Source organism: Leguminivora glycinivorella, chromosome Z, assembly GCF_023078275.1.
Source record: "Leguminivora glycinivorella isolate SPB_JAAS2020 chromosome Z, LegGlyc_1.1, whole genome shotgun sequence".
NCBI classification, from domain to species: domain Eukaryota; kingdom Metazoa; phylum Arthropoda; class Insecta; order Lepidoptera; family Tortricidae; genus Leguminivora; species Leguminivora glycinivorella.
In genome coordinates, this window is record NC_062998.1 from 19,584,535 (window position 1) to 19,610,894 (window position 26,360).

Here is a 26,360-nt window from a genome sequence, read left to right on the forward strand (position 1 = left end):
TAAAACCAACTGCTGTCTCTCTTATTCTATTGAGCTTATAATCAGAGGGCGGAATTGCTCATGGCAAAAATCAAACGTCAATAGAGTTGGAATGTTAAATTTTATCGACATATTCAGCTATCGATAAATTCAGTCACCTTTTATATTTCTGACTTTAACATTAACCTCTTTGATTAGCTAGTCGACCATTTGATTTTGACCTCTTTGATTAGATTAAAAGTAAATTGAATGACATTTAATTACCATTTCTGTCACTAGTCCTTTTGCAACTAATTCACGTTTGAAAAAAATGGTTAATCCAAGACGAAAAACAGCCAACAAATGGATAAAGAAGTATCCTTGTCTTACTTACGTCGAAAACAACTCAACAATATACTGATAATTTCAGTGTAATCGATAGTCGATAAAATTTTACGTTCCAACTCTATTGACGTTTGATTTTTGCCATGAGTAATTCCGCCCTCTGCTTATAATGCTTTACGACAACTCAAATTTATATTTAATACCTTGGTATTTGTCAATGCGTTCAGTGAGGTCCTTGTTTTGCTTGTTAGTTGCAGCAACATCTCTGTCAAGGCTGTCAGCGTCATTGCAGGACAATTGGCGGAGCTTCACCTCTTGTTCTAACTGCTGTTTGTGAGCAAATAGCAGACGCTGAAATATGAATGTTTATACTTATGTAATTAACATATTAAACATGTAAAATAAAGACTGCGCAGTCTGCATCAGGATACCATCGTTATCGCGCGTGGTCAATGAAAATGCTCCTCGTTACGTAGCATAACATGTCGAGCGATCTTCGACAATTTTACGTGTCTTTCCGCGACTCAAATCACTCAAATCAGAAAAATCTTTAGCTAATGATTACAAGCTAAATACTAACTGTATTTTCCTGATACTCCGTATGAACATGTTGCTTGTAGTTGTTAAGATCACGAGTTTTTTGGTTTTGAAGCGTAAGCGCTTCCTTCAGCCTCTGTATCTCATTTTGTCTGTAACATACACATTTTGTATTGGTACAACTCCTTGAGAAATATAATTGAATAGCCAAGTAATAAGCATGTCATTGTATGCATATGTAATTGCTAGTTTCTCACCTATCGATTAAGAGGGTTTCTAGAATTTGGTTATCAGGGTTTGCGAGAGGAATTCTTGTTCCCTGATTCCATCCAAGTGCATCCAATAGTTGAGTCATATAAGTCGGCGCTTTCTGTTGCTCTGCCATTATTAACACTAAAGAAATAAACTAAATTAATCTCTAAAAAATATGGCAATAGTTAGATCGATATTGATTGCTTCGTAATACCACGACAACCATATAACATCAAATAACAAATTAGAAAACTAATCCGCCATAACGTGTATTTAAAAACAAATATGACATTGACGTTTGACATGTGAATAACAAAGCCATAAAGTTCCGTTCAGGAACGGTTTGAAAAACGCGTGTAAAGGTGGCTATAGACTTTTGGCTTAGAGCAATAGTCTGTTACGTCATGATTTGCATAATAATAATGGCGCTATAATGTATTACCACCTGATTACCACACCAGTTAAGGAAAGAGCTGAAAAATTGAAATGACAATATGTACTGTAAAACGTTGTACTATACATATGCGAATAAGTAATTCGCAACCCAAAACTGCAAAATATGTCGCACTTGTATCTTTATATGTACTAATTTTACAGATCATTAATTCGACGATACTATTAATTACAGTCATAAACCTTGACGTATAAATAACAACCTATTGTCATAACACTCATAACTTTTACACGTAACGATTAATCTAAATCTTTAATTATGTAAAACCTTAGGGGTGTCCCAGATGTAATGAGACATATTAAAGTGTAGCTGGCTAAAAATTGTTTTAAAAGGAAATAAGTTTTAGTGTCAAGGTGTTTATGGTTTCGCTATCTGTCATTTAAAGCGGGAATTTTGATATTAGTCGATTATGTTATTTATTAAATAAAACTCCTCCTACTTCCATCAGAGTGGCACCGGATAAATAATAGTACATTGTGCAACAAGGGGAGGAAGTTGAATATTACTAACGAGAGTAAGTTAAATCGCGACGGCTTGCCGGAGCGATTAAAAGACTCGAGTTAGTAATATTCATACTCCCCGAGTTACACACAATGTTTTTCATCACATTTGAGAGAAAAATACAGAGGAAACAGTCATAAGGCAAAACCTTCAACCGGCGGCGTTGCGACCAGTAGTGTATCTTGATCTACATCCGATTATTCATATTAAATCCATTGTTTTTGATAACAAACACTTTTTAAACGAAAACAAACACGAAAATACTGCATATAAATTAAATGCAACGTTCAAAAAAGCATATAAATCATATAATTGAACTAAAATTGTACTTTATTTTGATCTGTTGTACTCTCCGTTGCTAGGCAACGGTGGGTGCCTCGCGTACGCCCGCGGTCAAGCGCGAATAGAGAGCATATTGTCAGATTGTAAATTATAACAATTTATCTGAGTTAAATTTTACGAAATAAATGCAAAACACACTGAAATAATTGTAAAACATAAATAAAATGCATTTTTCATACCGTATAATATATTTTACAGTTTAATAGTAAAATTTTGGTTGTGTAATAAAAATCCTTGGCATATTGAAACATCCTTTGCCTGAAGTATTGTACGGATTATATAAATTTTTAAAACTAAATCCATTATTCCCTTGGGAATAAAATAGTACATTATGCTTCAGTACACGTAGACGCAATGATACCTTTAAACAGCAAATGTGATGAAAAAAATATGAAAGTCTATAAAATATATGCTGAATGAAAAAAGACTCTGGGTTTAAAAGCATATGTGAAACAATCGGATCCTAGAGTTTAAAACAGTCAACCCTCGCTACGAAGTTGGAGTGAGTAGGGTCGGGAATGGGGTGAGATGGGAAGAATGCATATTTATTTACCTACAAAAAATAATTTAAAGTGTAACATGTCTAAGTACTATAATAATCTAATTTAAGTACCTCAAATATATGTATTATCAAAATGTACACAAATATGACAAAAATCCTTAACCAACGTATATTTGGCAGTATCAATTGATTTTGTTTTATAATGTTGTCGAGGGGGGCAGATTTCAAGCACTATGATCAATTTAGAATTTTAATGGCGGATATACACTTACAAAAATTGTCATAGGTGTCGTTTTTAGGTTTTCAAGAGTGCTGATACCAAAACTGGTGTCTAATTTGGCATCCAACATGTCCCTTTCTAGATAAGTAAACTTAAGCAAACCAATGTACGTATTTTGAAATAATATTAAAATCAGGAAAATTAAAAAGACCCTACCCGCCTTAAAAATAGGTACCTTTACGTTTTTGGAATTTGATATACCGAAAAATATAATTTAACTTGTGTTGTGCTATAAATCGTCACGTATGAATTTATCATATGTACCAAACTTGAAATGCGGCCAAAAGAATATGTGCGCTGTTTTCCCAAAATAACTCATTAGAAGTTTAGTTTCGCGCTGTCTAACGCAGTATACTGCCGCCCCTGAAGAATAAAACGAATAAATTAGTAATTACAAGGACTATGAGCGCAGATGCAGCATCATTACCCTGTCCGATATGTTTTCAAAGTGGCGTTTTCGAGTCAGTGCAATCACTCAGGGATCGGTTAATACACGTGTCTACTAACAAAATATTATGCCCTGTTTGTCAAGAAGAGGTATGTGGGCTAGACAAATTAACTATTCATTTGTTTACTCATGTAAAGTTAATTAATACAAGGGATTTAAGCGAGAAAAATAATGAATTAACTGAAACCTGTAAACCAATAAAAGCAAACATTCCAGTCACCTCTACTCAACAGAAGAAATCCAGAACGTCGACCGCTAAAAATAAACCATCAACATCTACGGCAAATGCACCCGTGAAATTTGTCAAGATATGTCCAAAGTTGCCAGTAATGCCCGCAAATACGGCACCAGTATTATTAGACACGTCACGCGAACCGGCTGAAGGTGGAGTTCAAGAGGTGGTACTTAATGTATCTTCGATTAAGAAGGAAAAGTCGCAGTTGCAAGCCAACACAACCTGTGATATTTGTGGTATCCAATTCGTCGACGAAATAATTCTAAGAATGCATAGATGCCTCATACACAATATTGACGATAATTCTAATCACAGCATTTCAAGATATCAATGTCATTTATGTCCAAAAAACTTCAAGATGAGGGGATCCCTTATGGTTCACTTGCGAGTAGCACATTACGGATTTCAGTCCGACACCAGCGGCGCGCAAACCGACACAGCAAACGAAGCTGGCCCCGGCAATCACCATTTGGCTGCAAACGATAATCCTAGCAATTACGAGAGGAATGACAATAAACAATGGCAATGTGATGTTTGTCGAAAATGTTTTACCACAAAATATTTTCTGAAAAAGCATAAGCGTCTTCATACAGGTTAAATTCATTGGTATTCGTTTGAGAGATAATTTATACTAACATGTGCGATGCGAGAATGTCCGCCACACATAAAACGTTTTGATAGCGTAGCGTTAACGGAGCGTTAGCGGAGCGCAATGATAGCGGTGCGCCGGACGAACGCTAGCGTTCCGCGCGCATTCCGCTCGCAATCCGCGCTCGTTAGTTCCCGTCGAGCGGCGTCCGCTGGGCGCAACGCCAGCGTTCGTCCGGCGCACCGCTATCATTGCGCTCCGCTGACGCTCCGCCTACGCTCTCAAAACGCGCATGTGTGGCCGAGCTTTAAGAGGTTGACTGTATAAATAGTAGTTTATATTGCAATTAGTATCTAGGTATCCATATTACCTATAACTCCTAATAATAAGACATAAGACGTGTGTAAATTACGTCTGAAGGTGGATATTTTAATGTTACCTATTCCACGAAAATATTAATTGGGCGTCATCCATATATTACGTCACAGTGTAAGGGGGAGGGGGGGGGTCATACTAAATGTGACAAGCCCTGTTAAAGGGATACAAAAAAGCGTGACATAGGGGGGGGGAGGGGTCCAAAAACCTGAAATTTGGTGTGACGTAATATGTGGATGATCCCTAATGGTTTGAGTGTAGGTACCTATATAGTCATTTATTTGACTTCAAGCTAGTTATCAGGTTAGAGATAATCATCACTAGGTACACTATTAGGTATAAAATAGTTATTTTCCCCTCACTAGCTCGGAAACACGTGTTTTGACCTTTAATACCAGCGGGTAAAAACGCATTTTATCCACTAGTGGGTAAAGTAATTTACCCTTGAATAAAGTCAAATTAACTGCTTTAAAATTGATAAAAGTAGGTGAATCTAGTAATAAAGATGATTTACCACCTGTGGAACTACTGGAAGCAGTGATAAACGCATTTTTTGCATTGTAGTTTCCTCGCTATAGTGAGGGGAAAAGTTTTGTGTTACACTCAGGTGCAAATGTATTTTACTTCTCGTGTGTTAAAAAACGGCGTTAAAATACAACTTTGCCCCCTTGTATAACAAATAAATTTAAACGTGATATCGTCACTATTAATTATCCGATGCAACGCCATGTAGCCAGGGGTCACTCCGCGATTCTATCGCCTTGCTCCAAGTACATGCCGGAGGCCGCGAGTTCGCGGCCATTCAGTGGAGCCGACATTCGAGCGGTGCAATGGAATTCAATGTCGGATGCTCGTGTGCGGTCCGTTTGTTAAAGTAGGTAATAATTTAGAATGGCGGCATTTTGTGAATATCAAAGGAGTGAGCCTTTCTGTACTTGTACTATTATATATTCTGTGATAAAGCCTACAATCTACATGATTTCAGCTCAAGGCGAGCACAGTATGAACAGTAACTACTTTATTGAGGAAGCCATTACCTACACAAATAACTTAACCACAAAATTAAAATTTTGAAAAAAAAACCGACATAGTGGATCGATTTTCATGAAACATGGCTAAGAAAAGAACACTCCCGACTAATTCAGCTTTCAAACAAAAAACTAAATCGAAATCGGGTCATCCGTGCGGGAGCTACAATGCCACAGACAGACAGACACGTCAAACTTATAAAACCCCGTCGTTTTTGCGTCAGGGGTTAAAAACAGTGTCGCTAAATAAGTAATTAATAATATTCATCGAATTAAGCACTTTGAATGGCATGGATGTTATGGCATTTATTTAACCGCATGTCGCAGATATAGATGATTATATTAACTAACTAACTAACTAACTGTAGGTACTAGTAGAGATCACTTGCCGAAATATATGAAGTATAGACGGTCAAGCAAATCTTCTCACTAAATTTCTATGAGACGATGAAGCTTCAAGCTTTTCATAATTTGCCACCTTTTTTTAGTGCTATAAAATTTGCTTGACGGTCTATAGATGAAGATGTATAATTTTGTATTTGTTTGTAAAACCGGTATATCCTGTACGCTTAACACATTCACTGCCAGCAAGACAAGGTTTACCCACCTACATACAAAATCATACCTACCGACAGTGAATGTGTCAAAATCTCGATCAGTTTAAAACCATTGGGGGAAGTCACTAAAAGACTCAATATCGATTTCCAGGTGAAACGCCATACGCCTGCTCGCAGTGCAACAAGACGTTCACGTTCCAGCAGTCGTACCACAAGCACCTGCTGTACCACAACGACGACAAGCCGCACACGTGCAGCTACTGCGGCCGCGCCTTCAAGGAGCTGTCGACGTTGCATAACCACCAGCGCATCCATACCGGCGAGAAGCCTTTCTCTTGCGAGACCTGTGGTGCGTAATGCAACTTGTCAAAAAAAAGAGTAGAAAATCGTAACTACCTACAATAAACAATTTCAATTATGAAGTGTACCGATTTTCATCAAACACTCCCGACAAATTCAGCTTTTAAACAAAAAAAACGAAATCTAAATCAGTACATCCGTTCGGGAGCTACGATGCCACAGACAGACAGACAGACAGACACGTCAAGCCCAGTCGTTTTTGCGTCGGGAGTTTCAAAAAAACGAAATCTAAATCGGTTCATCCGTTCGGGAGCTGCGATGACACGTCAAACTTATCACACCCCGTCGTTGTTGCGTGGGGTTAAAAGAAAACATAATAGTGTCATCCCCTTTTATCCCCTTTTTGAATTGAAAGCTGTACGCTGTACGCAGCATTGGATCTAGACTTTGAGGGTGGACAAAAACTAAAACATGACGAATTTTGCGCCGCTTTGACGAAGTTTGAAATTGCCCCCCTATCCACCCTGGGCTTGACACCGGTCTTACTGATTTTATCCTGATGTACGGAAATTGTCATAAACCTTGCTTTTTGGATTGCAGGTAAATGTTTTCGACAAAGAGTGTCATACCTCGTTCACCGACGCATTCACACTGGTGTTATGCCATACAAATGCACAGCTTGTGACAAAAGTTTTCGCTATAAAGTAAGTAAAACCTTTTCAACTTTTTAACAACGACCGCATCCATGACACATTGTAGAGGCAATTTTCATGTCAACCATTTTAAGATTCCCAAGTTTTTTAGACATAGCATATATGCGCCACATTATGTACCTAATAGTACTTCTATTTTGGTTGCAAAATAAAAATATATATAATTTAAGTAAATTAATGTTTTTAGGTATCACAGAGAACTCATAAGTGCCAGGCTCAGCCACCAGGTACAGTAGTAAGGCAGAGTGGTAATTTGGTAGAGAAATTGAAAAGAATACATCCTGAACCATCTTCGTCACTTTCAGAGTTTCCAAAAGAAAGTTGTGAAAATATAAAATACCACCAAGTTTCAGAAGCTAACGCAGAATTAGTACGGACGGGGGCGAAGCTTTCATTAGAAGACACAGAAACTGATCATTTTACTTTAATCGCAGAAGCATTCAACGAAAATATTAAAAGTTCTATAAAAGAGGTAAATGATGAGCCTAACATAATGTTACATGAATCCAATGGTTCTGTAATAGACAAAAATATTCCTTCGCCATCGGAAACCTTCAAAAACTTATGTTTGTCTAAAGAAGATGATTATAATGGAGTTCAACAAGAGAAATATGAAGGAGATTATGCTATGTATAAAGAGTTTAACTTATTCTTGTAATGTGATTGATTAACAAAAGTACTTACTGAATTCCTATTAAGTTTATTAAAATACATTTAACATCTTCTGTAATCGTTTCTTTTCCCTCTCTCTCGACCACCTGATATCTGAGCAAAAATAAAGAGAAGGAAAGATGAGACGTGTGGCCAACTCAACTGTAGAGCATGTGCGGAAAAGAAGATTCGTAGATCTCTCTATTCTCGAACAGATCCTGACTTAAATACTAGTACTGGAAAGTTGGATAGTAAAGCTCTATGACCTAAGTAACAAGCGCGGATCCAGCTTCGTGCCCAGGGGGGGGTCACGTGGTAAAGGCCCAGGCCCCAGAGAGGGGGTCACGTGGTCTATTTGTATGGCCAACCTAGGCTCCAGCTGGGGTCATGACCCCCAGGACCCCCCCTTACCCCCTCTGGATCCGCGCATGCTAAGTAAATTAGTCTTCCTGACTGACCCTATGTGTCTGTTTATGATGCTTTCTGTACAAACACAAAGACAATACCTGTAAGAGTTAGGAGCAGTCAGTATCATATTCTTTGTGTTGGAGTATCAAACAAAACACGTCAACAAAATTTCAAGGCGTACCACCAACATTGAAATCTAATATTACTTATCAGCTTTCGCTCTCGCCTTGCTCTCGAGTGATATTATATTCGAGTGATAGAGAGGCAGATAATGTTTTGAAGGTATCGAAATAAAACAAATTCCGTAACTTTCTCTTTTAAATTAACAAATATGCCCGAAATATACGATTAGTTCTCTCTTTCAGTACATTGTTAGTCCTTTTGTCACTCTTTATTATAGAGACTTGTGTCACAGTATAATAAAGAGTACTATCGTACAGTATGGCCACTCCCGCTCCCCGCTGAAAATGCCACCCACCCCCTCTTGGTTACCTCACAGTTACCCCCTGTCAAAAACGCGAACAGTCGACCTGTCATATCTCACTCATACAAGCATGGTACGCGTTCACCTATACGAGTTTAGAATGTGTGCGAGTTAGGAACGCGCCTCTTTCATATATTTGATCGCCAGTGTCCGATGTGTGCTTGTGTAGAGGAACCTCGGTATGGAGATTAGAGGGAGAAGCGAAAGCTTTAAGTATCAAACACGTATCAAATGTGTACATATAAAAGAAAAGATAGGTGGCGCTGCAATCACAGGTACATAAGGGTTTGACAATCTCTTAGCCTTCTCGGTAGTAACCCCGCCTACGGAGCAAGAGGTCCCGGGTTCAAATCCTGATGAGGGATTTTTTTTTTTTTCTACGGATATTTTTCCTTATTTTATTATTATCCAAAAATCTTGTTGCAACTTTAAAATTAAATTTATGCGAAAATAAAGGAAATTTCATTCGCAAGACTTACGACAAGACTAAGATGAGGCAAACAACGTAAATGAGCGTATCATAAATAAAACAGTAACTAAACACAATTAAAATACACAAAAATAAAATTAAAGTATTAAAAAATAAATAAGAAAAAAACCGCTGTCAAGACAAGATCGAACCTGATAACATCTGCATACGAAGCCAGCGCACTACCACGGGACTACGTCTTGGTCTTGAGATGTACAATCTGACGAAATCAGCCTAGAGAAAAGGACGTCTAATGTCATGTCACGTTCCTGACCATTGAGTGACATTATGCGCTCCTAGCGGAGAGATTTTTGACGTGATAACGTCTAATAACTCGTTACTACGGGCAGCATGCACGAAAAAGATGACGTCATTGTCCCGTTTCCCAATATAGCTTAAGCGCCATCTATTGGCGCGCGTTAGAACTAAGCGGCTGATCGATGCGCTCGGTATGGTTGTAGCGTGTGGCCTGAGTAAAGCACCACAGCTGCGACAGATGGCGCGCCCGTGTTTATTATTTTTGAGTGTTTAATTTAAAAACATGAAAGATTGCATTAAAATAAGCATCTTTTATAGAATGAAGTTGTTTGAAAAACCTACTTATTTAGGAGTTAGAGCAGTACGAAGTTGCGAATTTTCCCATAGTATTTACTAAGGCGCCAGAGACTTAATAAATTTACGATGATTTTTTTTACCAATATAACCTATGTTAATATTGATAAATCATATAGAACACGTTTAAATAAGGATGTTTTGTTATATAAACTTTTTCTTCTCCATTAATATTTACTAAGATATTAGGATTCTAAGATTAGTAAATGGCACTAGCACTTTAATAAAATTAACGCGTGTCTCGCAAACGGTCTAGGATACAAAATGACGACTTTTATATAGGTATAGGTTAGGTTCGTTAGGTATCTTCAAACGGCCGAAGGCTCCTATTCTGTGCAGTTTCTGTAATAAGCGGGGCTCCGTCGATATCGCTTTCTGTCTCTGGCGCCTTAGTAATGCTACGGGAAAATTTTGCAACTTTGCACCACTCTAACTCCTAAATTAGTAGGTTTTAAAAAAAACTTTAATTTATAAAAGATGCTTATTTTAATGCATTCTTTCTAATAAGAACAAAACACTATGCTAGAAAGAGTGCAGAGGAAGTTCTGTAGGCACATTTACAAACGACTGTACGGATATTACCCATATATGTATCCATCTCTATTCGTAACAGGAATGGTTGGTCTTCAAACTCTAGAAACCAGACGGAAACTGCTGCATATTATGCATTACCGCCAACTGTTTCACCATAGAGTAGATGACGCATCCGTGCTTGAGAGAATGGGGCTGCAAGTGCCAAGAGCGAAATGTGGTGGTTGGCATGCCGGGCGCGGTGCCGGCGCGGCGGCGGCGGCGCCTGTTCGCGGCGGCCGGCGCACCGCTCGAGCCCGAGCTGCTCTTAACCGCATCATGTTGGAGACAGACGATATTGACATATTTGCTGATAGTGTTGGTGTGTTTTACAGAAAACTCTTAAGGTTCATAGACTCTACACTCCTTAGGTGATTAATGTAATAACCATAGTTTAACTTTTAAGTGTGTTTGCTTTTATTTATGTCAATTTAACATGTACATAATTATATTACCACATAAGTGCTTTGGTGAAATACTGTTAACTTTTGTGTATTTTTAATAAATAAATAAATAAAAAAACGTGAAAAAAGTCCCAGAATCGGGCCCCTTTTGCTATACTCTGACCGCCCCTGTCTATACTACTGTAATGTTTGACGTTATCATGTTAAACTACCGTCCGTAAACCGACTTTACAGACAACCAATTTTTTAACTTCAGTTTGAAGCTAGGAACACACTACGCGGACGTCCGTCGTAAATCGACCGCGGACGGGAATCTGGACAATGGAAATACACATAACCGTGCAAACTATCGGTCGACGGACGCGGACGTGGCCTTGAGCGCACGGACGTCCGATCGAAATCTGGCTCTCTGGATGTTTTGTTCCGTGCACACTGATAGGTCGCGGTCGCGGTCGTTTTACGACGGACGTCCGCGTAGTATGTTCCTAGCTAACAGATAACGCAATTTGAGTTTATGTTTCGCGGTACACGGTCGTCGTGGATATGCATCAAAAAAGGTTGAATGCTGAATGTTGCCAGACAAGTAATCATTTGTCTTATTGTGTTGGTAGTAGAAAATGAGAAATGGTAGAAAAATGCATTTGCCTGTCTTACCATTGCGAAGCTGTGGCTGGCACTTGTAGAGAGAAAAAACATGAGATACCAGCTGTTTTTGTTCTCCTCGATCGAGTTCTTGTAAAATCAGTATGGATCTAAATTAAATAGTGTCGTTCATTACATCTCGGTAGTGATCATTCGTTAACAGTGATTATGTAATTTACTTCGAAATTGGTGTAAAGTTAATGAGACTGAGAATTTGTCACAAATGATATATGGACTGCGTTTTGCGATTTATTACGTCTTATTTACGGTACATGCGATGTGTTTAAATTAGGCCAACAGGCGAGGCCAAAGTAGATCGCTGCTTCTGTTCCGGGGACACATTTAAACAGTAAGTAATTGATATTTACGTTGTTAGGATATTAAAGAAAACGATAGTACCTATAAAAATGTATAAGTATGGTGATGCAACGCAGTGTCGAAATGTCCACGTATTATTTATTTGTTGTCGAGGACAACCTACGCAAGGTATTATGCGCCATCCTTGTTTATTCTTGCAACTAAAGCCTATGCGCCAGTAGAATTTTAATACAAATGGATGCTCGTCTTGCACGCTACTCTGCAGTGATTACGATGTATATTTCTTAATGATGCGTTTTCTCGCAGCTTGCAGTGGATTGTTTAATTTGGTTTCTGTATATTTTGGTGCAAAATATATTTAAAAAAAATAAGATTGTTTATAACTTTCTCCTTTGTAGGTACTTGCAGTTTTGTTTCTTGGCAAATAGGATGTATCTACCTACTAGGTAGTAGATGGGAAAACATATCAATTTTAGCATTTTAATTAATGCTTTTTTTTAACTGCAGCTTTACATTGCTATTATTATTCTATATTGTAGAACTATACATACTTATGCTTTTTTTGTCAAGGTAGTAGGCAGCATTTATTTAAATGTCATTATCATAAAAAAGTACCTACAGGACTGCATTTATATTAAAGTAATAATTTGTAGATCTATATTGTTAGGAAGTGAAATGAATAGAATAGTTTGCTTGGTATAACAATGAGTTGATGTTTTCACACTGAAACCAGAACATATCATAACAAAGAAACTATTTTTACATTGCTGAGTATGCAGGTAGGTATTATTATTATGTTTTAGTTAAACATACACTTTTGCTCCTTGTGGGATCCAAAAACAGTCAGTATATTTAAAGTAAATAGACAGAGTTTGGTGGCAAAGAATTGAACTGTGTTGTTAAAAAAAAATTGTTTTGATTCAATGATTGAAAGAATAAATGATTTATAAAAATTAAATAATAATTACAATGTTACAATTTCTATACAGTCAATAACACAACAAACAATGTTTGTAATTGGATCTCAGTTACAAAATCTTGCATAATATTTAGCTTTATCTTATGCTAAACAGCCATCCAGTTTATAAAATATAGCATACATGCGTTGTCAGTGCTGTGACAACTTGAAAGAGTGTATGGAAAAAACATGTTGAAACAATCTAGATTTTTTAATGAACTATTACTGACATTGTTGTTCCTTTTAAACTGTGATTACCTACTCAAAACTTGTCAAAGTTATTAGACATTTTCTTTCTTTGTACCCTTCATTTTGCTGTTAACCCTTTAATCAAATAAGCAAAAATGTACATACATAATAAGCAGATATATAAATAAATAATACTTTATTTGTAGATTTGTACAATACAATCAGTAGTAAAGCATGGTGCATAATAGTGAAATCAACACCATTTTATTTTTCAGTATAATAAGACCTTGCCTAGCCTTTGAGGCTACATGTTTGCTTATTACTGTATAACATTGAATCCGTTAAATTCTTAGTTAGGACAAGAGATATATATTAATGAATACTAGCAGTGGCGGATTTGCCGTAAGGCCCAGTAGGAATTTCATTTGCCATAATTTTATTTGCCATCCTATTCCCATAATATTGTTTCTTATAACATCTTATGCCATAATCATTGGCCTATTTGTCAGGCGGCCAGATTTTAAGGGCGGCAAATCGTGGCTGCTATCAGAAAGTAAAAAATTCATTGAGGATAACAAGATTAACAACAAATAACTTGAATGCAAAGTATCTTAATATTATATAGGCTCGCGTAAGTATCGTATCCATTTTTGCGTATCAAAGAATAAATATTTAATTCGTACATCGTATTACATATAATATGTCGGCGCAAGGCACCTGTAACCTTATAGTGTCTGAGGCCCATGGAGGCATGGAGGCGGCCCACATTCCTGGTCCAATGTTTACGTTAACAGCATTAGCGGAATTGTCACAGTGATGTCTTTGTACTTTGAGACGGGGCGGATATTGTAAACACCGCCGAACGTAGCCGTGGGTCCGATGTGGTACGTAATGAAATTAATTAAAATATTTGTTGTAAGCATTCCTTAAGGTGCCAAGAGGGCATTAAGATTTGGGACATGGATGAATAGAGACACGCGACCGCGCGCTATCCCATAACCGTGCCGTGAGATTACGTGTGCGCTTTAAGTACCTAGTAGTGTACCACTTGACCCACGGATTCGTTTCCGGTTGATAACTTAGTGATGCTAAAGCTTTGAGTTGGTGTGATTTTTTTGTGTTTTGGAACTTAAGTGATTGTGTTTGTTTTGATATTAGTAATATTCGTTACCAGTTGCATAAACATTTGTTGGACTTATGTGCGTGATATGCCCACCGTTTCCGCCCGCCATGGAGCTGGTGCCTGCCCCTTGATGTCGAGCTACCGGCTCCGACATATAAAAGTTAAGTAGTTTTAGTTAAATATATAGGATGGTACCTACCTATTGTTATCTATTACGCGTGTGTCTGCGATTTGCGATTGTTTTGTCATCGGTGTGCGTAAAGCAATTAATTGCAGTGAGCGGATTAGGTAAGTGTTTTAATTACCTACTTATTTGCAGTGATTGGGGATTTGAATGGCATAAGGGGTGAATGACAGCAATCATTATGCTAGTATGAATCTGCCGCGGGATTCCAGGCTTGATGTGGTTAGATAAAGGACAGGTTTTTATTATATTACCTCTTGTCACCTTTATATTATAAGTTAATTGTCAGTATATTGCTATTACGGGTTAATGTTTTAAATGCGACATCCAATCATCAATTACTTACTGCTGAATAAAGCTGAGTTATTACTTCTGAATTCATTTTTTATATTAAATTAGTTTAGTATCTAAGGCCTCACTTACACTAAAATATGTAATTTATATAAAAATTACTTAATTATCAATATCATAACCAACACTTACTTATTTAAGGGTGCTTTCAAAAACGTCAAAATAATGTAAAATTGATAGTTTTAGTCGGTGAAATGTTACACTTTCCTTTATCTAATAAAGGGTGCTCCTCAAGCCGCACTGACATATAGGTAGCTTGCCAAACAAGGTATTTCTTAGCAAATTTTTCTACTGCGATAACCTTTTTCGACTCGTCAAGATTCGAGGCGTCACGAGCTGAATAGTACTGGTTACCTGGTAAAGACTCAAAGTCTACCTTGACATAAGTTTCATCGTCTATAATTAGGCAACATTTTTTCTCAATCAATAAGGCATACAACAACCTGGAACGTCTTACCGCACGATTAAACTGATCCACAGTTCTCTTTGGAGCCTTTTGCTTCTTATATGTTTTAATGCCGCAAACATTTTTAATTTTTTGAACATTTGACTGACTAGTTCCCACTTTTTTCGCCACATCCCGGGAAGAGATACACGGATTCTTCTCAAATAGCTTGCACACCTTTCTTTGTAACTTAACATTAGATTTTCTGGTAGGTTGACCCTCACGCCGCTTCCTATCTATAGATTCACCTTGTTTAATTTTTTTAGGGTCCGTTGAACCGTCCTCCTAGTAGTTTGACAAGATTTTGCCAGCTCCAAAGTTGATAAACTGGGATTTTTACTAAATTCATGCAAAATTAATTCACGAGTACTTTTTTTGTGTAACGCCATTTTCATAAATAAAAAACAAATGCATATTTCATGGTTATCAAATAATACAGGAGTGTTCTAAATTTAAAATTTTAAACAATACAAAAAAAAGGTTTGATGCATTACGCTAGAAAAATAAAAAAAGTAGGCGACATTTTAATAGTGTTCACCCTTTAGATATATTTAGTTCAAGTTTCAATTGGAGCATCTTATTATCTTGATTCTTATCAGACTGGATTTTTGAAAGTTAGCTCACTAAATTAATTATGATTTTTTCTCTGATGCACGTTTAGGAAAACCCGCGTATAGCGCTGAATTAGTCGATCTTATTTGTAAAATTTGGACAATTCGTAATACTGAAACTGGTAAATTTATAATACGTATCTAGACTAGAATCTTCTCAGACGACATTTTTATTATAAGGTTTTGAAAAAGAGTAAACGAGGAAAATTACCTAAAATTAACTGACAATTTCTTTGAACATCTACATCACATCGAAGTTATTTTCGTACTAAAATAATCTGCAACGTTTACTTAAATTGCTGTTACGCCTTAGTGATTATAAATTTCTATTATCTATTTTTGGCTAAATTCAAATTCAAAATATCTTTATTCATGTAGGCCTAGTTACAAGCTCTTATGAATAGTTCATTACATATATATTATGATCTTAATCTAACCTAATTATCAGAGCAATTTATTGTTGTAAATTATTGTTCATAATAATATTGAGTCTATAATATACAATTTCATATAAAAATAATCGTTAAACAAAATATTTCTAGGAAAAATCCAATGTCCAAAAAAAATACAATATTAATTTCATCAACAATAATAATAATAAAAAACGTAAAAATAAGAAACCATTTCGAATAACAATTAATCCCACGTTGTTTTATCATTCATGTAGTCTTGTGTTGTATAATAAGCTTTGGAAATGAGTACACGCTTTACATGATTCTTAAATTTAATGATTGACAAGTCAGTAATATGATTCGGAAGTTTATTATAAAATCGAACACAATTACCCATGAATGATTTTTTAATTTTACAGAGCCGTGTGAAGGGCACCGCGAGTTTATGTTTATTTCTAGTATTTATATTATGTACATCACAGTTTTTCTTAAAATTACAAATGTTTTTATGTACATACATAATATTCTCATAAATATATTGATAATGCACTGTCATTATATTAATGTCCTTAAATTTATCTCTAAGTGAGTCTCTATGGTTCATTTTATATATTGTTTGAATAGCCCTCTTCTGCAGAATAAATATGGTATTTATCTCTGAAGCACTGCCCCAAAGTAAATTTATTTGCTATTTTTTTGAAAACGAGCCTTCACCGTCACAATTATTACCACTTCTGGACATTTTTTCATATTTTGTCAGACTAATTAGAAAAAGTCCTATGATAATATTTTTTTTTTTTTTTTATCTAGCCTATAATGGTGTCCCACTGCTGGGCAAAGGCCTCTCCCCTTAACCTCCATGACTCCCGGTTTAGCGCCTCTTCCGGCCAGTTGGTAAGGAAGGTGTCTAGGTCATCCCTCCATCTTCTTCTGGGCCTGCGCGCGGGATAATATATGTTATATATTTGTAAACTACTCGCAAAGCCCTATAATTTGATACCACACACGGTATGATTAAGCGCTCGGTTGCGATTTCACTATTTTTCACGTGAAAGCCCTCTTAATATTGTTTATTTTATAAATATAATACCTACACGGGTTAGCGTTTATTTTTCGAACAGTTTAATTCACAGTTTACTCGTAACCTCATTGTTCATGGGCGACGGTGGTTGCTTACTATCAGGCGATCTGACTGATCATTTGTCTACTATGGCATCAAAAAAATTACCACGGGCCAGACGATGTATCCATATCACTGTTTCTACTTGACATCCCGCAGTGTGGCATCCAAATCCCCGATCACTGCCAATTTGGTAACGACATTTCGCAAATCGCAACGCAACGTGTACGTACGCATCTAATTTATAATTATGGGTGTTGAGAAAGGGGCGGTACATGGCCTGGGGCCTAGAGCGGCTAGGACTGCAAATCCGCCACTGAATACTAATAGTCAACTATGAATCTATAAGAAACCAAATTCATGCTATTGAATAGGTGTATGTTATTAAAAAAAATATTATGTAAAAGTCCAATACTTATAACAAAAAATACAAGGGAATGTATCTGGCCTATTAGTGGACAGTGACCCTGACTGCTAAGTCAAGTGCGAAGTGCGAAGATGCTAAAAGTCGATTATCCTGGGTTCAAAACCCAGTAAGAGAGAGAGAGAGAGAGAGCACAGATATTTTGTTCCTGAGTCATGGGTGTGTTATAATTATGTATATAATTATCATTGTCTAGGTACCCATACCGTACCACAAACTTAAATTTTTGAAAAAACCCCTGACCGCGACATAACATGAACACTCCAGACTAACTCAGATATCAAACAAAAAAAACGAAATCTAAATCGGTTCATCTGTTCGGGAGCTACGATGCCACAGACAGATGCACACACAGACAGACAGGCAGACACGTCAAACTTATAACACCCCATTGTTTTGCGTCGGGGGTCAAAAACATAAATATATCCATGTAAACTTCCCAAACTGTATCAACCACCCAATCATTTTCTGACTATATTAAGCTAATGAAAATGAAAATGAAAATGAAAATGAAATATTTATTTTTCAAGTAGGCATATTACAATGCGCATATGAACGTCAAATAAAGCTACGCCGGCTCTAACCCTACGCCTCAGCCTCGAGAAGATTTCAGTCCCCCCTCAGTTGGGAGGGGGGTATCCACTATGGGACCGGCAAGAAACTCGGCGGGCAACTTCTTTTCAAAACATTACATCTTATAACTAACATGCATTAAATAACAAGATACAATTTAACCTGCAAAAGTATTCATCAAAGAATATGAACAGACTAGGTACTCTATGGAAATTAATTTCAATAAATTATATTATTGCTTAATAATACGTCGTTCTTCTTCAGAGAAAACATATCAAATTGTCACAGAAGAAAAAGATAATATGAATCTCAATGTCATTAAATATGTAATTTACCTACACAACATAAAATATAAAATATTTGATGTGCTTTCTTATCTGAACTGTGTCCTCTATACATAATACAATTATTTTAATTGCTATTCGTTTTTTGTAGTTTCTGGTTCGGGCCATGCATGTTTGTCTGTCAAATAGTCCTCGACTCTGTAATAAGCCTTTAACATCAATGATTTTTTTAAGTAGTTCTTAAGAGCTGGGAGGGGTAATCTCAAAGCAGTGTCAGGTAACTTATTATAAAAATGAATGCATTGCCCAACAAATGACTTCTGTACTTTACGGACACGAAACTTCTTTATGGCAAGCTTATTTTTGTTTCTAGTGTTATAATTATGGATATCAGAATTCTTAGTGAAACAGTCTAAATTCTTAACAACATAAATTATACTATCATAAATGTATTGGGAAGCTACAGTTAAGATATTAATTTCTTTGAAGAGTTCTCTTACTGATTCACGTGTTCCTAAGTTGTAAATAGAACGAATGGCTCTCTTTTTAACCGACTTCAAAAAAGGAGGAGGTTCTCAATTCGACTGAATGTTTATTTTTTTTATTTTTTTTGTAATACAAAGATAGTCTGTATGTCAGCTGCTTTGCCCCAAACCAGAATACCGTATGACATTACACTGTGAAAATAACTATGATACACTAGGCGAGCTGTCTCAACATTAGTCAGTTGCCTGATTCTCCTAACGGCGTATGCGGCTGAACTTAATTTGCTTGCTAGTTTCCTTATATGAGGACTCCATTGTAGATTTTTGTCCAATGTTAAGCCAAGGAACAGTGTTGTATCTACCATCTCTAAGCATTCATCATTCAAAAGTATTTTTGTATCGATTGGTTTAACATTCGGCAGAGAGAATCGAATACATTTGGTTTTCTTAGAATTAAGAAGTAAATTGTTGACAGTAAACCACTGCAGTACATCAGCTAACGTGCTATTAATTACATTGTAATCCGTAGATTTTCGGTCAACATTAAAAAGCAGTGATGTATCATCAGCAAAAAGTACTATTTCACAAAAGTTTTTTACTATACATGGCAAATCATTTATATAAACCAAAAACAGGAATGGACCTAAAATTGAGCCTTGTGGCACTCCTAATTGGACAACAGTCCCGCTAGAGCGAGTTTTGTTAACAACTACTGTTTGTGTTCTATTGCTAAGGTAAGAAGACATAAAGTTTAGGGCATTTATAGACAAACCATAGTGTTCTAATTTCAAAATGAGCGTTCCATGATCCAAATGATGTTGTTTTGAGATCAAATAACATAAAATTTATTCTTAATAATTAGGTTAACTTTTATCAGCAATCATGTAACTCAATTTAATTTATCTTTTAAATCGAATTTGTATGCTTATGTTTTTGAGAAAAGGGGTAAAATGCTATAATATTATCCACTAAACTACCACATGCCAACCATATCAGTCATATGGTTCTGAATTAGAAGCATGGATGGACAATAACAGGGAAACAGATACATATATTTTAAATGCAATATTTAAGCAGTTTTTTTGTTATTGTTGTGCAATTGATAACATGTTGGTTGAAATACTTTTATCATAATTTTGTTTGCTTTCGAATAAGTGGTACTGAAACTTGAGTTTCATGTGCTCTGCCCGCTTTTGGGAATGCAGGCGGGATTTTGTGTACGCCACATATGTTGTACATGTACTAAGGATGATTATTGATTATACACCACCTTACATTTTCATTATGTTGTACGAAAAAACTGCTGACAATGTTTTCAAAATTCTTTGATTACTTTCATTTTAGCTACCTCACCAGTATACCCACTAACAAGCTTTAATACAATATATTTTTATCAAAAATATTGCTGAAGGAGTACATGAATAAAGCGGCATGATTTAAATCTCTGACAATAGGCCATTTGTTCTTCACAGATAATTTTCCGAGAGTTAATAAGTTTAATCGAAATACTAGAACTGGGTGTTTGATTACTAATCCGGAACAGGTCCACGTAAATGAAATCTACACATTGATCTTCACTATCAAAAAGTTAAATAAACAAACTGGAAACAGTTGCAAATTGTGTAAATGACAGAAACATAGCCCTTTATTTGAAATCCCTCTGTAGCACGCCGAAGCACGTAGCTCGTAGGTTTAACATAGCTTTCGTTATACTCAGGTACACAGTAATATCCTCTGTCCATCGGTGGCCCTTGTTTATTTGCAACAAAGTTTACAAATAGTCAGTCTACGGGCTTGAAATCTGGACGACAGTAAATTATTACGCGACAAATGTGGATATGGCTGATCACACTCGCTTTACACGTAGCGTACATCATAATGCATACGTTTACAATATTGATATCGCAATTTATTATATTATACTAGGTAAATATCATATGTATTGTTGCAAATATCACTAGACTTTTTTACATCGTAAATTAAGCTAGCTAGATGAAATTTAAGTAGGCTATAAAATGGCACAGTATAAAACCAGTAATAACTCTTCTTACAAACTTCACGCCGCGCGGTGTGTCCCCCTCCCTCCCCTCGCATGCGGCGAAAACATGCGAAACTGGTGATTATTGGGCTGGACAGTCGGGGCCGCGTTTGCGCGCTGTGTTGACGTGTTGAGTTCGGGAGAAAATGACGTCAGCACCGAAGACATATTTTCGTTACTGTAGTGTTTATGGGTGTATGGAAAGTTCTCAAAATGCGGAAATGTCATTCTTTAGAATTCCTAGACACCCAGAAAAGTAAGTGGTTGTTATATATTTGCAGTGTTAGGTACATTATTGCTTACGTAAATGGCGTAAAAGTGAGATTTAAAGCTAGAATGACACATTAAAATCAATAAGGATTTATCTGTAACGACATTTAGGTAGATGCTGCGATCTATCTAGCTCGAAAGTTTGGTACCTACTTAAATATTGTGCAAACATCTATTCAAACATTTTATGTAAATATGATTTCGTCAGTATTTAAGAAACAAATACGTACTTGAATCTTTATTAGATAAAAAGGTAGAAAGAGCGTTGGTACTAGCATAGCGCCATACACAGTTACTAATACGAGTAGGACAGTAGGTACCTACGTTTCTAGTTCAAACGAATCTTTTTTTTATTGTGATGGATTGGGTGTATTCTAGAGAAAACATATAAAATGAACACTTAAATTAACGCTTTTGCAATTATTGTTACACAATCTACTATTGCGCGTATGAGAGTAATATATTTATAATGATTTTTTGTATCTTCAATACTGACTAATGTGGTGTCATGACGTGGTATTGTTATACTAAAACCTACTTACAGTTAATAGTACCTATTAGATTTACAACAACTTACATTGTACGAAGTCGATTATAGTAACGTTGTACAACCCTGCGTGACCTTGCGCAGTAGTAACGACCGCGCCGCCGCTGCCGGAGATTAACTACTGATATATCCTTATACTGTGAAAATGGGGTCGACCAACCAGTTCTCAATCCCCAATTTTAAAGTTTATAATGTGTTTTTTCAACTTGGAATGGCTACCAAAAATAATATTTTCATGAAGTGATTCGTTTTGTTTCGTAGTTAGTTCATGTATATTAAATACAGAATTGTTCAAATGCAACGTAAATATGTAGGACTGTGGGACTGCATTTATTCATTTACTTTTAACATAATGTTTTAATCAGGGTCAGACACTATCGGTCGTGTGTCCATTTTATGTAGGTCCATAGATTTAGTATGTGGATCCGTGGAACAACGGTTCCCACAAAGAGGTACAGGCGGCGCGGGGGTCTAAGTTAAATTGGCAAGGGTACAAGAGTGTAGGGCATCGGGCAGGCTCGCATCTGTATCGATCCGTCGCACGGTACCGGCGGCCGCGGCCCGCGCGCCCGGCCCTGCCGCTCTGCCGCGGCTGCCGGCCCAGCGCCACCTCGATGTCTACCTACACATATTGAACTAGCCTAGCCAATCACGCTCAATCATCCAGCTTCTATTTCATCTATGCCGTCATATTTAACTATAAGTATGCTAACACATACATACACAGTAGGTACCTATCTACCTATACACCTCCAGTCGACTGTTTTAACTTAACTTATAATTACAACATTATATAATAGACAACATTAAATAATATTATAATAATTCGCTATAATAATAAATAGACGCTTTAAATTTATTTAAAATAATAAATACATAAATAAATAATCGTATTTAATCTAAAAACCGGCCAAGTGCGAGTTGTACTCGCGTTGCTAGGGTTCCGTACACTACAAGAAGGGCTTAAGCGCCTCCTTTTTAGTAGGAACTTATGTCATTTTCGCGAATAATCGATATTTTGAACAAAATGAAACAGAAATGAGTTTATATGTAATATTCAAACGCGCTCACACAATTTCAAGAGATTTGGTAACTCCTTACAGCGGCAGTAAGTGAAATCCGTAATTTGAGTTTTTTTTCTTTTCAGTCCGACTTACGCTTTACTGTAGATTTCTAATAGGTTTCCCTGTAATCTATAGATTGAAAACTATCTCGTGTATTTTTTTTGAAAATTTTACGTTTCGTAGTTTCGGAGCTAAGGGGAATGGTAATTTTTTGCCTATTTTCTTAAATTACTTTACTTGAAATACTTAAGCTCTTTCATTTGATATGTAACACAATATAGTTCTAGAAACTTTGATTTGTAATTTTCACTTTTACCCCCCAATAGTGGCCCCTATAATTGAATTTTGTTAATTTAAATTACATGTCCATCTTTGGGTCAGGTTTACATATGTGTGCCTAATTTCAAGTTAATCGGTTCGGTAGTATCGGAGAAAATTGGCTGTGACAACGGACAGACAGACACACGAGTTATCCTATAAGGGTTCCATTTTTCCTTTTTGAGGTACGGAACCCTAAAAATGTATTAATATTTATTATTTACTTATAATATAATAGTGTAGAGTTATAACATTCGCCTCGCCGCAAATTGTTTTAAAAGCAATAAGGATGTTTGGCATATTTCTACCTGCATTTATCTAACCGAATTGAACGTGTGCATGGATAAGTTTTAATTACGCATACAATGGTAGTACAAAAGCATAGCTTAAATCCTTTCCCACAAATGCATCCGGTTTCCTATTGTAAATCCAACTTCATTCTAGGATTTCTAGGTATAATTGCTATACATAGGTGTCTACTATCTACTACTGAGTGCACCATCAAAGCATTTGCCAATTGGCTATCCGCTCCCGGCTACCGTCGCGTGCCCGGAACCCGACTGAAACCTTTATTATTGTTTATTTTTGGAACCCGGTCTTTAATTACATACAATTGGATATGTGATGAATCACTGATGATATGACCGTGCAATGTTGTGGTAATATTTTTCTTAATAAACAAGTACATATACCTAATTACCTAAAAGTGTCAGCTCATCCAAATTGTCTAATAGTTGTGCTTATAGTTGAAAGAAAATATAATTATTGTAAAAAAAAAATTAAACACTTTTGATTAATTTTATTTTAATTTTGATGAAAACGTATCTCTGTAGCTTTTGGGCAAACGTGCCAGTGGAAGAAGCTGTGTGCCTTCTGAGTAGTTTCCCTTCTATGAGTTCTATGACATGATATAATAGTGGGTTTTGAAATCAAGAAGCTTAATTTGTTCTTGATGGGCATCAGAAATGCTCGGCGATTTTCGACACGCTGATTGTGACTTATAACTGACATAATAACAAATATGTAGTTATAAATATATGTATCACTATTCGTACTTTATTTAATAGAAGACAAATACTTTATTTAATAGAAAACTGAATAGCTATTTAATAGATAACTGTTTTTATACATTGCAAGAATTTTTTGATAGTTGATGTAGATATAATAGTATTTAAATACCTATAGTAATTGTGATACTATATTATTATAAAATACCTACTTGTTACGGTCTTACTATAAATGATAATATGTTTTGTATAGTCTTATGCATTTATTAGTCTTAAGCCATAGTAGTTAAGTTAGATTTAAGTAAAAATTGCAGTGCCCTACAGGGTTTCATAGCTGACCAAATATAATGCACCACCACCTGTATAACCTATGAAAGCAATAAATATACTGATTACTGATATCTCCTACTTAATACGAGAATTGCTTTCCGAAACAACGGTCTTTCTTTCATAGTGGTAAATTACGATTAGAGAATATCCCGCTGAAGCACTAAAAATATGTGTTCACAATCAACATGAGTTTTACTTACAGTTATGACTCGCGAATTTCACAAATCTAACCTTTAATGGCATGACAATATGAACCAAATCAAGGCACGAGTTTTCGTAAACACCGATCTGAAGCCAGTAAGTTTTTCAGAACTTTTTTACGTAATACTAATATTATTTGATATTATGTCAGTCACTTTTCGGTAAAGGAAAACATCGTGAGAAATTTAGTCTATTCCCAGATAGGGCTTTATTTACAATCTCGATTGGATGGTCAGATGGCTGATAAAAAGGAGTACGCGAATTCCTGAGATAAGTTGCCAAGTGGACCCCAAATACCCATGCGCCGTGACAAAAAACCGGGATAACGCAAATAATGTGACGTCTATAAAATATCGTGGTTAGATTATGTTCAATATCCAATTGAATATTTCACAGAATCAGTACCTGCTACTGACAAAGTGAGCATTATCCGACAGATAGGCAAATAGGGACGTGTTACAATATCGTCGGCCTAGTTGCGCGAGTTGCGTAAACGAGCGTAGACTTGGACTCCTTCTTCACTCCGTTGGCACACTTTACATCGACACCCGCTGCGAGTACGTGCTATATTTTAAGATTACCGCTTGAAGCTAGCTAGACTCAACTCACACGGGGACTCACTTGTTTTATAAATAATAATTTAAAAATGTTCATAATTAGGTAAAGCTCTGCTTCAAGGTTTTTGTGTTTTACATGTTGTTGTTTATTAAAAAAGTTTTTATTCGTTTGCAACGTTGGATACTCAAAGAAGGAAGTTTGTTAATCGTGCATAGTGGATTTCGTTCAATTCGAACTGTTTCCACTAACGAATTAGCCACGGCTGACTACTCCGGCAACTCCGTTGAAAACAGTTTCACCTGAACGAAGCTACATTGATGTGATCTTTTGTATTGAGCGTTAATCTGGCGTCGTGGTGAAGGCGGCCTATTATGCAAGCCGCACGACCCGCCGTCACGAAACCTTTGCATCTGAGGCGGTGCCGTTGCAACACCATAGCTTTCTCTCTCTACTCCGCTTAAACAGAAAGCGAACATCAAAATAATCAACTTTTGGAAAATTGGAAAACGGTATACTTTGTGCCGACCAATTATCAACCTTATCTTGACGAAGTAAGGTCTACGTATACATGTGTTGACGAGAGACGCGTACAGTTTCTTTGTTTTAATGAAAATTTGGAGCAGCGTGACATAGCAGCAACTGGACTAGGAGTTGTTTTGTGTCTATTTATTTTATTTGATGATAAATGTGATTCTAAGAATATTTGACAATAAAGATAATATAAAAATGTACGATAATTAAGATAATATTTAATGTTTCACTTCATACGTACTTACGTACAGGCGTACAAATGGACAAAAATTAAATACATAAAATAATATTCACGTAGAATAATTTACACAGTAATTTATCATTATGAAACAAATGTAATATTGTGTTGTCCATGTGTTATGCTAATAAGTTCAGTTTTTCAC

The 26,360-nt window shown here is 36.3% G+C and overlaps 3 protein-coding genes across 10 annotated transcripts in view; 2 read left to right on the top strand and 1 right to left on the bottom strand.

Annotated features, from left to right (window-relative positions):
- The window catches only part of LOC125241519 (coiled-coil domain-containing protein 39), a 34,602-nt gene extending 33,273 nt beyond the window's left edge, over positions 1-1,329 (bottom strand). For both annotated transcript variants that reach the window (XM_048150041.1, XM_048150040.1), the window contains exons 1-3: positions 1,098-1,329; positions 884-992; positions 507-654 (exon numbers count right to left, since the gene is read on the bottom strand). In XM_048150041.1, coding sequence (XP_048005998.1) covers positions 507-654; positions 884-992; positions 1,098-1,225 — 385 coding nt within the window. In that variant the 5' untranslated portion in view covers positions 1,226-1,329. The remainder of the gene's footprint in view (positions 1-506; positions 655-883; positions 993-1,097) is intronic.
- A 2,030-nt stretch (positions 1,330-3,359) lies between these two features.
- Positions 3,360-8,135, top strand: LOC125241158 (zinc finger protein 626). 4 transcript variants are annotated; one of them, XM_048149501.1, is made up of 5 exons: positions 3,360-4,447; positions 6,555-6,752; positions 7,304-7,407; positions 7,604-7,643; positions 7,722-8,135. In XM_048149501.1, the coding sequence occupies exons 1-5, from the start codon at positions 3,574-3,576 to the stop codon at positions 8,072-8,074; spliced, it is 1,569 nt and encodes a 522-aa protein (XP_048005458.1). In that variant the 5' UTR covers positions 3,360-3,573; the 3' UTR covers positions 8,075-8,135. The 4 variants fall into 4 exon arrangements, with proteins under 4 accessions (XP_048005458.1, XP_048005457.1, XP_048005459.1 ...); XM_048149500.1 differs by having other exon boundaries at positions 3,380-4,447; positions 7,604-8,135; XM_048149502.1 differs by having other exon boundaries at positions 3,541-3,632; positions 7,604-8,135.
- Positions 8,136-11,685: 3,550 nt separating this feature from the next.
- LOC125241886 (E3 ubiquitin-protein ligase TRIP12) overlaps positions 11,686-26,360 on the top strand; it is a 113,416-nt gene continuing 98,741 nt past the window's right edge. For all 4 annotated transcript variants that reach the window (XM_048150571.1, XM_048150578.1, XM_048150576.1 and 1 more), the window contains exon 1: positions 11,686-12,005. The gene's annotated coding sequence lies outside the window, so the exon portion shown is untranslated. The remainder of the gene's footprint in view (positions 12,006-26,360) is intronic.